The following is a 15,879-nucleotide window of genomic DNA, read 5'->3' as shown; positions in this document are numbered from 1 at the left end:
GACTCGAACCCACAACCTTCAGGTTATAAGTCCAAGTCAGTCAGTATGTCAAAGACCAAGATTATGAGACACGTGTGACCAAAATCTTATCTTGAACGTCCAGTTGAGACTTTCCCTTTAACCACAGTTTACTTAATTGCTTAGCCATGGAATCAACAATGACCTGATGATGTCACTGCAGTATTGTTTTACACAGGCCCTAAGGTAATGTTATGGAGAGAGACGGGGCCTGTAGGTCTGTGGGCGGATCATCATGCTCACCTTCTTCAAGGAGTAGTAATCTGAGTCCTTCCATGAGTACCACACAATCCCATCAGGCCCCAGAAGATTCTTCCCTTTAGCAGAGTACCGCCCCCCCTGGTGGTCAATATAAACACAGGACACAGTTAAGATGGCTGCGCTCGTATTTTATATCTCGGAAAGGTTTCATTTTTGCTTCATTTATATAAGACCTTATAATACACTCCATTGAGGTTGGCAAAGAAGCACTGATGGTACCACCAGCCTCCGTGAGATATCTCAGCACAGATGTCACCTGTGTCTGGAGTGCTGAAGCTTTGCTTGTCGTGGTACCAGCCAAATGAGTCTTCAACTGTACCACTGAATCCTGATACATGGAGACGGTAGAGGTTGTCCTCGTTCTCAATCCTGCCAAAGCAAGAATTTTTGCTTGAGTGGTTAAGAAAAAGCACTTTTTTTTGCTGAAAATACATCACTTGCTCACCAATGAATCCTCTGCAGTGAATGGGTGCCGTCAAAATGAGCTGATAAAAACTTTACAATAAATGTAAGAATTCCACACGACTCCTGTCCATCAATGAACTTCCTGTGAAGTGAAAAGCTCAGTGTTTGTAAGAAGTTTTAACTTTAAACCATTCATTCTGATGGCACCCATTCACTGCAGAGGATCCACTAGTGAGCAACTGATTTAATGACGACTTTCTCCAAAATCTGTTCAGATGGGGAAAAATATAATCTATCTTGGATGGCCTGAGGGTGAGTACATTTACGACAATTTTTTATTTTTGGGAGAACTGTTTCTTCAATTTTAGAGCATGTAAGGATTTTCTTGTAAGAACATTTAAGAAATTAAATCAATATGGCGCAACATTTCAGACCAGGTTCAGAAAAAATAAATAAAAATTCAAACCTGCATAATTAAAAAATGTATTTAATATTTAAATAATTAATGTCTATTTAATATTTTATATAATGTTTTATATTTAATATAGGCTAATTTAGTATTGTATTAAATATGTAATATTTTATATTAATATGTCAGATATTTTAATATTGGTATATATTAAGATTAACATTGTTTTCAAATTTTGTAATAGTAATAGTAATTAAATCATTATTTTATTACAGTATACTGAAAAGTAAAGTAACTAAGAAATATTCAGACTATCTTTCTAAATGTTTACCAGAAGTTCTGGTACAATGCGTGTTTGTGCTTGCCATTCCAGTCCTCGAGGTCAATGCGAAGGGAATACTCTCCCTGGCTGGAGATATCATGAATGTGATCGTTTCCAAGCCAGAATTCTGCATGCAGATCTCCGAAGCCATCCCTGTATTCTGTCCATTTGCGGTTGAAGTTGACCTTTCCATCCTGTCGACGCTGAAACATGGTCCATCCTCCTCCTGGTCCAAAGAATGGTTCTTTAATCTCAAGTAACATCCACTAATGCTCCTAATTTAACCCAAAGCTCCTGTATATAAACATAAAAGTGCAAACCTTGGGTCTCCATATCACAATAAACTTCTACAGGAGTCGATCCCATTGAAGGGACAACAGTAAAAATCCCAGATCTGTGGACTCCATTGTAGTACAGAGATGCACAGTCAATTGGACAGTTCCTTACATGCTGAACCTCTGAGGAAACAATATTTAATCAAATCAAGCTATTGTTAAAAATGTCCAAATATGTCAGTATGAGTTCTGAGATGCCAATGACCTTGTTGTAGTATTTTGTTTTTTTTTCTTATTTGAGTTCACCCAAGAATTACACATCTGTTATATCATTTACTCACCCAATAAAGATTGTAAAAAAATTCTTAATCTTTTTTTTCTCCCAACCATATAAGGAAAGTAAGTGAGTTCAGTGTTGTTTTGACTTTCATTTGATTGACAAAAACATTTCAAAATATCTTATTTTTTGTTCAGACAGTCATACCAGTTTGGAATGACATCAGGGTGAGTAAGTGATGACACAATTAAAAATTTTGGGTGAACAATCCTTTTAATGATCAAATAACCACATTGAAATCTTCAGTACCTAGTCATGCTGACCTGGATAAAGGGTATCTTGAGCACCGAGGAGCGGACTTGTGCGGATGATATTGATCATACAGCCAGGATTGCGCCTCACACGCTCTACTATCATAGTGAGGTTGCGAATCTGTGTTTGCATGTCATATATGAGTGATCCGTGGATGTCCAGCAGTGCATTGGTCTCTTCGTAGATCTCCTGCAGCATGCGGAAGCGATGCTCCAAAGATGAGCTCACTCCATACTTCTCACGCTGCAAAGACCGGAAAATCATTAGTTAGCAATTCAAAGCACAGTGCACTTTGAGGACACAGCTCATCTATTGTTTGCAAACAGGAAAACAAATGGAAAACTAACACAGATTAGCTTAATCCAGTAATACCGTTCATTTGGGGATTTGAAAGTGACCCAACAAAACTATGTTATTCACAGGAGAATACAAAGTAAACATAAAAGTGCATCAAAACAAAAAGTGTGCAGCCAAAAACATTCAAAATAAACGTACTTTCAAAAAAAAAGTTTTTTTAATTTAAGGAATAAAGAAAAGACAGTGTATATTCTTTGGATTTCTGGAATGTATTTGTTTTCTTTTTTGGTTTGTTATTTTCCAAGGTAAGGTATTGTGTTTCATCATTCTTACGTCAACAATGTTGAAATAACATTTATAAAGTAGCTACTGTGGTAGTTATTCTTGTAGTATTTTACTGCGTAATTTGGGTCCTTTACTCAAGTAGTGCTTTAACTGAATGCTTTCAAACACAAGGCATGCATTTTACTTACGACAAATTAATTTAGACCTTCAAAGTACATTCAGACCTCCTATTTCTTAGATCAACATGTCTTTTGATTTAAAATAATATATATATATATATATATATATGAGTGTATTGGTCCTTTACTCAAAAACTGAATGCTTGTACTCTTAACTCATCCAAGCAAAATGTAAATTTCTTAGGTCATTGTGACTTTACCATGTGATTACACACACACACACACACACACACACAGAGAGAGAGATATTACTGAGCTAAGCTAACAAGTAAATCAAACCATGATTCAATTAATCAATTTCTTCTTCTTCAAAGCAATAAATAACTACATTGTTTTGTGTTTCTCATGATAAGACATTCATACATACAGTCAGCTCATAGGCTATGTATTTTTGTTGTACATGGATGCAAAGTATTGTTGACAAAGTGTCTATGGGACAGGTTCCAGCTCTAATCCAGTAACTGATCAGGCTTAAGGAGGCCTTAGTACAGAAACAGTGCACTACTGAATCATTTGTCTCTGGATTCCTTTAAGGCAGAGCTGCAGCACACCTCTTAATGTGCGCTATAAAGATAAAGACTTTGCTTACTAAATAAACAATGAAAAAAAAAATTGTAAAGCATGTCAGAAATTTGTTCAACCATCCACTTGCTGATTAAGAGAGGTTAAAGGGATATTTCACCCAAAAATTAAAATGGCCCCATGACTTACTCACTCTCAACTATCCTTGGTGTATAAGAATTTGATATTAAAAAATGCTCTTCCAAGCTTTATAATGGCGGTGAATGTGGAGATTTTGAAGCAAAATAATACATAAAATTGAGTAAAAAATAATAATATGCAGTTCCAGTGGATGATGTACGACTTCACGTATAGTTCCCTATCAGTCGCTCACTCCGAGCCACGTCGGTGACCGACGAATTGTGATCTCACTTAGAGAGACCAATCTACTTCGAGTGTAACTAAATGAGCCAATGCACATTGGCATGCGATTATTGCATCCAGCTGCCGCTGATCACAGCGTGAGTATAACAGCAGGTGCACCGCATATTCAGCTTTCTCGCTTAGGAGCCGAGCAGTTACATCGTTCTGCTCCTGACTTCTGCTGACGAGTGAATTCAACGAGTTGAGCACGCTCTTCGGAAGATTCTCGTGCTGGTGGTACGGCGCTTCAGCAGCGGTGGTTCTTTCTGTGTCGAGTCGATTGCACACATCAGGTTGCACTACCCCCTGTTTGTATTGCATCTACTCATGGTGGGAAGATGATCATCTTGGAGTTGCGGGCCAGGCTCTGGTACCTCGACAAAGGGGCGGAGCTCTGTTGCCTCTGCCTCGATCCGGTTCTCATTCTGGCTGCAGACAGACAAGGACTACTTCAGGCGGTGGAAAGGGTGGTCTGATGATTACAGTGGTGGCAAACCCTCTATGGAACATCGCTCCTCTTGTGCTCCGAAACCAGTTGAGCTGCCAGTAGAACATGCTAGGCCCTCTACAAGGGGCGTACCATCAGTTTCCTTGGAGCTCCTCCCGACGACCGGATGTCGATCGCTGCATCGGAGGGTGAGCTTTCTGGGGAAGATTTGGTAGCTCCGGCAGTAGCAATGCCTGAGTCGGCTCCAGAAATCACAGCTATGCTTTCCCAGGCCACTGAGAGAGTAGGGCTCGAGTGGAGATCTCCACTGTGTCCCGAGCCCTCGAGGTTGGACGACTGATTTCTCAGGGTAGCTTGTGCTGGTTCTCAGCGCCCTGCCCCGGTGCCTCTCTTCCCAGAGGTGCATGGGGAGCTTACCAGGTCGTGGACGGCACCTTTTACTGCCAGAAACTGCCCTTCTAGCTCCTCCTCCCTAACCATCCTCGATGGTGGTGCAGCTAGGCAGGGCAAACCGTGCCTACTCTTCCGGGGCATGTAGGTACCCATCTGGTCTGTCCGGCGACGCTTATGTGGCCTGTGGAGAAGCTGCCTCCACCTTACACTACGGTGTTACTGCAGGTTCTTCAGGCTAAAAGCACCGAGGGACATGCACGAGGGTGGTCACGATCTGGAAGTTCTGAAAGAGCTTCGTACAGCTTCTGACCTCGCGTTATGAGTGAAGGTCATTGCATGGTCTCTGGGTCGTGCGATGTCCACACTTGTGGTCCAGGAGCATCACCTCTGGCTGTGTCTGGTCGACATGGGGATACCGACAAAGTTCGGTTCCTCAAGGGCCCTGTGTCCCAGACTGGCCTCTTCGGTGATGCAGTCGAGAACATGGCCCAGCAGTTCTCGGCTGCTCAGGAGCAGTCTGAGGCGATCCAACACGTCCTGCTGCTACCTCCACCCGTCCGCCGGCTGCAGCGCCCCAGCCTACTCGTCGCTGAGGGCGGCCCCCTGCGTCCGTCCCCGCTCCAGCACAGCATCCGCAGCAGCCCGTCCTGGCCCCCGTCAAACCTGGCGGTGAGCGGAAGAGCAAGAGACCCTGGGACGGGTGACCCAGAGAGAAAGAGGACTGCTTTGGGAGATTGTGGATGCACCTCTCCATCCCCCAAAGGAGAGCCGGGTGGAGAATCATTTGTCTCAACAAGAAGCGGTTGTCTCTGCCTCTGAGTCACTGACAGACCAACATCGGACCACACTCATCCTTCACTTTTGCAAGCAGGCAGCAGTGGGCGGTTCGAGAGCGTCATCAAAGGCCCTACTCACACACCCTCTGCCAAACCACGGAACCAGGTAAGCGTGCACCGCACACTCAGAACCCTCTTTGGTCCGCCACGGGCCGTGTCCCTGCATTCTACCTCGCTGCCCCACCGTGGGTACGTTGGTGGTCCCGCTGGTCCGCTTGTACGGTGTCTGGGTGCCTGGTAGCGCTACCCAGCCCGTCTTGCTGGCTCCGGTGAACCATCTGACTCGGCTATGCGGTTCAATACCATCCCAAGTTCAGGGGCATCCATCTCACAGCAGTGAAGGCAGCTGATGCTCATGTCTTGTGTGGAGAGATCGCTGTCCTACTGGCGAAGGACGCGATGGAGCCGGTCCCTCCAGCCGATATGAAGACAGGGTTTACATCCCTTACTTCATTGTGCCCAAGAAAAGCGGTGGGTTACGACCAATCTTGGATCTGCGCATCCTGAACCAGTCCTTTCAAACAAGCTCCATTCAAGATGCTTACGCAGAAGCGCATCTTTGGGTGCATCTGTCCCCAAGATCGGTTTGCAGTGGTCGACCTGAAGGACGCGTACTTCCATGTGTCGTTCCTTCCGCGCCACAGGCCATTTCTGCGGATTGGGTTCGTAGGACGGGCATATCCGTACAAGGTCCTGCCCTTCGGGCTGTCCCTGTCGCCCCGTGTCTTCACGAAAGTTACGGAGGCAGCCCTTGTTCCCCTGAGAGAACAGGGCATTCACATTCTCAACTACCTCGACGACTGGCTCATACTGCCTCGCTCTCAGGATCAGTTGTGTGAAATCAGGGACTTGGTGCTCTCGCACCTCAGCCAGTTGGGCCTTCGGGTCAACTGGGAAAGAGCAAACTCTCCCCGATGCGGAGGATCTCTTTTCTCGGTATGGAGATGGATTCGGTCGATCAGACGGCATGCTCAGTCGGTGTTGAACTGCTTGAATACATTCAAGAGCAGGATGGCGGTCACTCTGAAATTTCAGAGGCTCCTGGGGCATATGGCAGCGGCAGTGACGCAGCTGGGGCCGCTCCATATAAGACCGCTTCAACATTGGCTCCATGGCCGAGTCCCGAGGTGGGCGTGGCAACGCGGCACTCACCGGATCCAAGTCACACCGGCCTGCCGCCAAACCTTCACCCCGTGGTCAGACCTTTTTTCCGGGCAGGAGTGCCCCTGGAACAGGTCTCCAGGCATGCTGTGGTCTACACTGGATGCCTCCACCACCAGCTGGGGGGACCATGCTCGACGGGCTTGCAGTGTCGGGGGTTTGGACGGGCCCCCAACTGCGCTTGCACATAAGTTGCCTAGAGTTGCTGGCAGTACGCCTGGCCTTGAACAGTCTCAAGAGGCACTTACAAGGCAAGCACGTACTGGTCCGCACGGACACACTGTGACCGTTGTATACATCAACCGACAAGGTGGTCTACGCTTCCGTCACATGTCGCAACTCACCCGCCACCTCCTCCTATGGAGTCAGAAGCATCTGAGGTCGCTTCATGCCATTCACATTCCGGGCTTGCTCAACCGGGCAGCCGATGAACTGTCATGAGCTGCGCTCCCCGGAGAGTGGAAACTCCATTCCCAGATGGTCTAGCTGATTGAGAGACCTCTCATTGCCAGTTGTTTACTCCCTGACCGAGGAAACACTCGGCACGGATGTACTGGCACTCAGCTGGCCGCGGGGCCTCCGCAAGTATGCGCTCCCCTAGTGAGCCTTCTTAGGGAGGACGAGGAGCATGTCTTGCTCGTGGCGACGTACTGGCCCACTCGGACTTGGTTCCCAGAAGTGATGCTCCTCGTGACAGCCCCTCCTTGGCAGATTCCTCTGAGGCTACTGACTCGGAGAAGGGGCACCTTATGGCACCCGCGTCCAGATTTCTGGAAACTTCATGTCTGGTCCCTGGACAGGACTCGGAGGTTCTAGGTGACCTACCCCAAGAGGTATGACACCATCGCTTCGGCAAGAGCGCCGTCTACGAGCCATGCTTATGCCTTGAAGTGGAACCTGTTCGTCGAATGGTGTTCTTCTTGCTGCAGGGCTTGGAGCGAAGGCTGTCTCCCTCCACCCTTAAAGTCTATATGGCTGCAATTGCTACCAACCACGACCCTGTGGAAGGGAAGTCAGTGGGGAGGCATGACTTGGTCATCGGGTTCCTTAGGGGGGCGATAAGGCTAAATCCTCCACAGCCTCCCTCTATACTCTCTTGGGACCTGTCTCTAGTTCTCAGAGCACTACAGCAGGGCCCTTTCGAGCCTTTGCAGACAGTCAAGCTGGAGTTTCTTTCAATGAAGGCTCTGCTCCTGCAGGCATTGGCCTCCATCAAGAGGGTAGGGGACCTGCACGCATTTTCGGTCGACGATTCGTGCCTAGAGTTTGCACGAGTTTGACTCCCAGGTAATCCTGAGGCCTGGCTATGTGCCCAAGGTTCCCACTACTCCCTTCAGGGACCTGGGGCCGGATTCACGAAAATCTTCTTAAGAAATAAATTAAGAAATTTCTTGAGATACATTCTGAGAAGTTCGTAAGAAGTTTCTTAAGTACAATTCTTGAAAAAATCTTAAATTTGTTCTTAAGAACATTTTTTTTTTCTTAAGAAAAAAAATAATAAAATAAAAATAAGCAACAACAAATTAATTACCGCTACATTTTAATTGTATCTCTTTATTATCCTGTTTTAAAGTAGCAGCCACATCCCGGTCAAGTATTTGAATGTAAAACGCGTGAGATGTGTTCGTTTAACGACATCAAAAGAGAAATTTACTCGCAGAAAAGCATAAACTACTCAGCTAATTTGACATGGATGACAAGAAAAGAAACAAAAACTTCACTAGGCAAGAGATGGAGGTTCTTATCGAGGAAATTAGTGCAAGGAAGAAAGTACTCCTTGGGAGACTGGATAACAGTATCTCGATGCAAAGTAAGCGACGCACATGGGAACGGGTGGCGGAGGCCGTTTCAGCGGTGGCGAACTCCATTAGAGATGTGGATGGGGTGAAAAAGAAATGGGCTGATTTAAAGTCGGTAGTTAAAAAAAATGGACCAGCGAGATCAAGGGAACAAAAAATGACAGGTGGTGGATCAGCGTCTATTATTCTGGATGCATTTGAAGAGAAGGTTATGTCAGTCATCGGAGATACAGCAGTGACAGGCGTCAAATACGGTGTGGATACAGAAGAAGGTAAGCAGTTATCCCATTTGTTTAGGTACAGTGAACATCATCTTATTGTTTGTATTATTCACATAAGTTAGTATTTTTTTTTATGAAACATTGCTAATTACAGACGCTATCTACAATAGCCGGATTTAATGTTTGCTTAACTATTAAAACGTAATTATAAATTATAACTTTTAACGTTGTTTTAACCCAAACACAGTAGGCCTATATCAAACAAGTCAGCACGTGCCAAGGGTAATGCTTTATTTGCTATGCAGTGACCTTGACTTTGGAGCTCCTGCCGGTTGTTTCACCTTCCACATTGGACCTTGCTGGTGAGAGAGAAGTTGAAGAGATAATCTATGCAACATGAATTTTATAATTAGTATATCTTTGCATATATGTCTCATGAAAGTATTTATTTTGTTTAAGGCCACCCTGGAGCCTGAGATGAATTTATCCCAGATCCTGTTAGATGGCAACCCTCCTCTGTGCCAAACTCCCAAGCCAAAAAGGTTCCGCACAGAGGAGATGATTGACATACAGACCCAGCTGCTGAAAGAAGTTGCTGCACTCCGAAAAGTTCAAGAGGAGTTGCTTCAGATGGAGAGAGAGAGGCTGGAAATAGAGAGACAAACACTAGAAATAAAGAAACGTAAACTGCAGTAATTCAACAAATATTTATTATTTACAAATATTATGTATCATATACATTACATTCAAATATTTATTCTGCAGAATTGTAGTTCAAGAAATATATCTTATAATATTATAATATAAATATCTTTTGACAGAATTTTAATTGATTGTATTGTAATTTATTTTAAAATCAAATATATATTTTTATATGAAAAATCAAATGTCAAATGTTTTATGAACAAATGCAGTAAAGTTTTTAAAATAACAGTGAATGTGGTGTAAAATTAATTTGTGGTTGATATGCCAAAAAAAAAGTGCGTGTATGTGTGATATATATATATATATATATATATATATATATATATATATATATATATATATATATATATATATATATTTATTTATTTACCTAATAGCCACCCATCAGAGATTTGGCCTTCACTGAATTGTTGACCCAGCGCTGCGTTGGTGAGTATGAAAGAATCATGGGTACTCCCAGGCCATTTTGCTACAAGGTTTGTTATTTTCAGTGAAGCATCACAGACTATCTGGGCATTAATTTAATTAAAATTCTTCCTGTTGACATACAGTTCTTCATCATCAGATGGTGCCTACAAAGATAAATATTGAAAGCAAGTTAAAAAGAAATAGTTAATCTAACTAATTCATGTATTACATATTATTTACCTTAATGGCAATGTGTGTCCCATCCACTGCACCCAATACATTTGGAAATGCTGCAATCTCAAAGAATTTATGTTTAATGAGGATTAGATGGAACTTGATGAAGTTCTTCGCCATTCTGCTGAGAGCCCTTGACACGTTGAAGACAATTCAGCTTACGCTAGATTGACTGACTAATTCCCACAGTATTACTTAAAACTGCTTGAAATGACCCAGAAGCAAAGAAGCGTAGGGCAACCATTATCTGCAGTATAACAGGAAGGGGAGAGGACCTTTTTGTTTTTCGCTGCAAATTATCTCTCTGAATATGTGCAAGATACATTACTGAGTTTCTTGGAAGCCTATAAAGTCTAAGCAGAACATGGTCAGGAAGGGTGAGAGGATCTGCTCTGTCTCTAAGAGGCCTTTCTGGCTCCCTGTTGGCAACCCATAGTATTTCCATCTGGAACACAAACATCTAATAAGCCAACTATGCTATTTTATACAAGTAAAATATTGTAGTAGTTACACAGAAGTTATAAGTTTTATAATTTTGTAATATTTAATATTTAAAATATATAATATAATAATTTCATAAAAAATCTTACCCTTTATGGATCTACGACTAGTTGGCAGTTATCTTAACTTTGAGAAGTTATTTAAGATGATTTTTTAATAAGATTCTTTTCAAGAATTAGAATTTTTCTTAAGCTTTATCTTAAGAACAATCTTAAAAAAAAAAGATAAGAATATTCTTAAGAAGAATGTTTGGGAATACAAAATATTCTTAAATTTTTTCTTAAGTTAAAAAATAAGAAATTGTCAGTTAAGAAGAAATTTCGGGACATTCTAAAATGCTTAACGTGGCTTAACGTACTTAAACTTCAACCAGGGAAGCCCAAATTTCTGTCAAACTTTACTTGTAATAAACACTAACTACTGTCAAAAGAACGAGCTGTTATTCCACAGATAAAGTGAATAATATCACGTTAAGTGCTTTCTCCCCCATAGAAGTCCATTATAAGGAAACAGCTTAACTTGGCTTTATGTACCTTAACAACGACCGGGGAAAACCACATTTCTGTCATTTTAATTGTAATATATATGCAGTAATTTTACTCAAAAGCCATCGTGCATTGCGTAAGTGTTAAAAGGTGTTGTACTTTATATGACTAGGCTACATGAAATGAACATAAGACCAATCACCACAAAGGAGGGTTTGGAAAAATGAATCATTGAGCGAATCGTTTGGGAGTCGTTGAGCAAATAAGGTAAACATAAATGCATATTATAAGACAATGAACGTGTGTCTTGACCTTGCATGCATGTCAACCTGTTGTTTGGGACTCCCAAAACCAAAATATGAACATTTCATAACCTATAATAGGGGCACTTTAAATAAACGTGTAACGTTGAAAAGGAAATCGTCACTCTGTCACTGCATATTAGTAGAAATCTTGCCTTGGTATACTGTGCAGCTGTGATATGTTTGATTGTTAAAGCAAAAAAATAAATAAAAATGTGGAGTATATAATATAGTACCCTAATTAGATGTTTCCCATGGAAAATTGTAAATGTAAAGACTTTTTTTTTTAAAGGATGTTTAACAAGTACTGCACACAATGGCACAGTTTAACATAAGCAAGGAACTACTGTTAAAGCCAAGCAACAGAATAAAGAATGCTTGAAAAGCTGCGTGAATTAGTTTATAGTGATGTTCAAAACAATCAGTTAACGGATATCAGATGATTACATCCTTTCGTAATTTAGCAATTAACATGCTTATATATCTGTGATTGGTTTAAGGTAATCATGTGACATTAACTCGTTGGGGTCTGAGGGTGTTTTGGGGCATTAGTTCATTCATTAGTTTTCACTTGCCCTTACATTTGTGCTTTTTTTCAGTTGTTTATAAACATATTAATGGCTAAAGTCTCATTTCACTGTGTTGAGCACAAACTGTGCTAGAATAATATGCTATCAACATGTATGTACATGCTTGCATTTTTTAGAAAATTATGTTTATGCACGGTTAATAAAAAATATATCTATATTAAGTCACTGAAGTAAGGCCAGAAAACTCATACAAAACATATACTCACAAGACTTTTGAGTATTAGATGTTATAGACTAGAAAGTTTTCTATAAAAAGATGTGAAAACCATTCTGCTTACTTATTCACATAAAGCAATATAGTGATTTAACTTTTGTAAGACACTTTTTGTTGTCCATATGTGAGGGAGTGTCAATGGCCATACATATTGATGTGCTTCACATCTGGGCATATATAAAGATCCAACCCCCTAATGGGCATCTCAAGGTGGAAATGAGAAAGAATGTTAGGAGATTTAAAAAACATGTTTTATTTGTAATTTATTTAAGTAAATAGTGCACATCAAAATATAAATAATGAGTGTCAGAGGCTTATTGTTGAGCACATTGTTGCGCATCCTTGTGTCATTTTGGAAAGAGTTCTGTCATGTGTCCTGTCTTTCACCATGCATTGCTTTAAAACACACAGAACTAGTAATGCAGCCACATTCCTATAAGAAAAAGTAAATGATTGTTAGCATATATTGTGCAGAGTACAATACCAGTAGCACACATACATAACCCATAGGCAAATAATAAAAATACTAACATATGGCTACTTAAAATAATAATCACCAACCACCATACAACAATAGTATTAGTAAAACTGTGCTCAGTCTGCCCCAAAACCAGGGTCACTGCACATTTACTATAGTGAACCATGCTACATTTTCCTAAGGAAAAAATGAAAGAAAATACTCACTCATCAGAAACTATGTGCTCCGCTGGATGCTTCACAATTTTCATTTTCAGGATCACAACCTTTATTTCAAAGTGAAAGTTTGTTTTACTCTGTATAGGACCGTCTGCTGATCGTAACCGTAACCCTAACATGTTATGATCCAAACGAGCAGACAAATCAATAAACATGACAATGAACACTTTGTTTACCATTGTTTGGGGGTGTTGACCCTGTTCGTGTGGCTCGAGTAGATCATTAACATATGACTAGTGCTCTGCGGGAGGGCGTGATCATTAGAGATAATGAGCAGAGACTGGAGAAAATGTACCTGTCTTTACTTGCATGCTTATTACAAAATGAAACTGAAGAAAATGTTCTGTTTGTCGATGCGTTCACGTTAAACTGTTTCCTTATAATAAACTTCTATGGGGGAGAAAGCGCTTAACATGAAATTATTCACTATATCTGTGGAATAACAGCTCGTTCTTTTGACAGTAGTTAGTCTTTATTACAAGTAAGGTTTGATAGAAATTTGGGTTTCCCTGGTCGATGTTTAAGTACGTTAAGCGTTTTTCACGTTAAGTGTTTTAGAATGTCCCGAAATTTCTTCTTAAGAATGTTTTGTGAATCCGGCCCCAGGTGGTGAACCTGCCAGCGCTGCCCTCGGAGGAGGGAGACCCAGCCCTAGCTTTGCTTTGTCCTGTCCGAGCATTGAGATGCTACGTGGACAGGACGCAAAGCTTCAGGACCTCAGACCAGCTCTTTGTCTGTCATGGAGGCCGGCAGAAGGAGAATGCCGTCTCCAAGCAGAGGATGGCCCACTGGATAGCTTATCAGGCACAGGGTGTGCCCTGCCCATTCAGGTTGACAGCCCAATCTACTAGAAGTGTTGCATCCTCCTGGGCGTTGGCTCGTGGCACCTTGCTGGCAGATATTTGTGGGCTGGGCGACCCCTAACACGTTCGCTAGATTCTATAGCCTTCGTGTGAACCGGTTTACAAACCGGTATACAAAGTGAAAGTGACGTGACATACGGCCAAGTATGGTGACCCATACTCGGAATTCATGCATTTAACCCATCCAAAGTGCACACATACAGCAGTGAACACACACCCGGCTGCCATTTATGCTGCGGCGCCTGGGGAGCAGTTGGTGCCTTGCTCAAGGGCTACTCAGTCATGGTATTGAGGGTGGAGAGAGCGCTGTACATTCACTCCCCCCACCTACAATCCCGAGACTCGAACCCACAACCTTTGGATTACGAGTCCGACTCTAACCATTAGGCCACGACTTCCCACATGACTTTACTCCTGTGTTCTCACCTCAAACGGGTAGAAGCACTGAGAGGCTCTGGTTTCGGCTTGCTAAAACTGCTCCAGAGAGTCTGTTCTGTAGACCCTGTTGAGCTCCTCCGGCCCCTCAGCAGCCAGACGTGGCAGAGCGTCTGGCGCCAGGCCCTCACTCGATGACTCTGTGAGAACCGGTAGAGGGCTTGGGTCCATATGTAGAGACCTAAGTGGATCTCATATGTGTAAAGTCCATGGTATAGCCTAAGAACCCGTGCTTCCCTGGCATTTCCATTCTGCCATTATCCAAGAGGCTACAATCACCTCTAATCTTCCATATGCACCTAAACGGTTGTTCATATGCGTAAGTGCTTCTGAACCTCCTTTGGGAAGGGTGGGCATCCGCAGCATTCCGGTTCCAAGTGAACGGGTACATTTCCCAGTGTTATCCAGTCTTACTGAGTGGGTAGTGCCATAGCAACAGTAACTGGTCTTCTTGTGGTAAGCCCTGACCTGCGCCAAAAAGTAGGGGCACAGGAGGCTTCCACAGGACACTGGAAGGGGCAGTATTTGTGGCCCTTTGGTAGGGATCCCAATTCGTCGGTCACCGACGTGACGTCTCCGTTCCCTCCTTCATGGAAGGAGGGTTACATACGTAACCGAGACCTTGTTTCAGACGAAAAAAAACCTTTTGGCTTATAACAAAATCATATTTCTTTACAAATCCTCGTTTTTTTACTTAAAAAATTCATGACTGGTGTTTTGTTTTGCTCTCTCCTCTGGCCTTCGCGTTCGTCACTTCTCACCGCGTGCACCTGCATCCTACGTCATCCACTGAACTGTCACTCTCGTGTACGAAATAAATTATACAAATTTAAATAAAAAAAAAAAAACGAAAAAAAAAAAACGCATTGTTATTTCTGAACTGTGTTATATGTTAGCTGGTGGGTTTATGGTGTGGTGCGCCGCTCTATGCCAGAAAGTCCAGGGCCACTTTTTAGCTCTAGTCCGCTCCTGGCAGAAGCTAGAGATTATGGTTTATAAAGTTGTAAATATGCATCGATTCTGCTCACAAGAGCAGTAAAATTCTTTTAACTTGTGCGCTGCATTTTTAGAATGCGATATATGCCGTCTAAAGTTTACATAGAAAAATCATAAAAACCTGTTTGAATGTCTCATGACTCGTTTAAAAATATATGATATCATGAGAAATATATGATGGAATGCTTCTCACAGAATAGCACTTTTATACCTCTTTAGCTAAGCCTGTAGCTCCTACCTGCAGCTCCAGCACTTTGATGCGATGCCTGTGATTCCTCAGCTCCTCTTGAAGCTCTGAGATGGTCTCTTTCAGGTCCTGCATTTGCTGCTTGCGCTCTTTGTTCTCACGCAGCCAGTAGGAGACCTCATCTGTACAGCGGAACATGTCCGGACACCTCTGCTCCTCCAGCTGAGGTAGCGTGGCTATTAAACGACACTGTCCGTTTGGCATCACTTCATTGCTGTATTCCCCACACTGCATTAGGCCGCTGCTAACTCGATGAGTCTGAGAAGTGTCTGTTTTAAAAGAGTCTGAGGTTTTAGACTCTTCAACAGCATCTTTGGTTTTGACAACAGGAAATTGGGCCCATGCTACCCAGAGTAACAAAGCATACAGCAGAGATAACAT

At 42.6% G+C, this 15,879-nt stretch overlaps 1 protein-coding gene across 1 annotated transcript; it reads right to left on the bottom strand.

The window, feature by feature from the left end:
• Positions 1-210: 210 nt before the first annotated feature.
• On the bottom strand, positions 211-15,879 carry LOC306886720 (angiopoietin-4; the record flags this gene model as incomplete). Its single annotated transcript, XM_079444047.1, has 6 exons — positions 211-357; positions 453-648; positions 1,425-1,641; positions 1,736-1,873; positions 2,291-2,522; positions 15,490-15,879. The coding sequence occupies 6 exons, from the start codon at positions 15,877-15,879 to the stop codon at positions 211-213; spliced, it is 1,320 nt and encodes a 439-aa protein (XP_079300173.1).

This window comes from Barbus barbus (assembly GCF_936440315.1).
Source record: "Barbus barbus genome assembly, chromosome: 20".
In the NCBI taxonomy this organism is placed as follows: domain Eukaryota; kingdom Metazoa; phylum Chordata; class Actinopteri; order Cypriniformes; family Cyprinidae; genus Barbus; species Barbus barbus.
The sequence above is the reverse complement of the archived record's forward strand: the minus strand, read 5'-3'. Positions and strand labels throughout refer to the sequence as shown.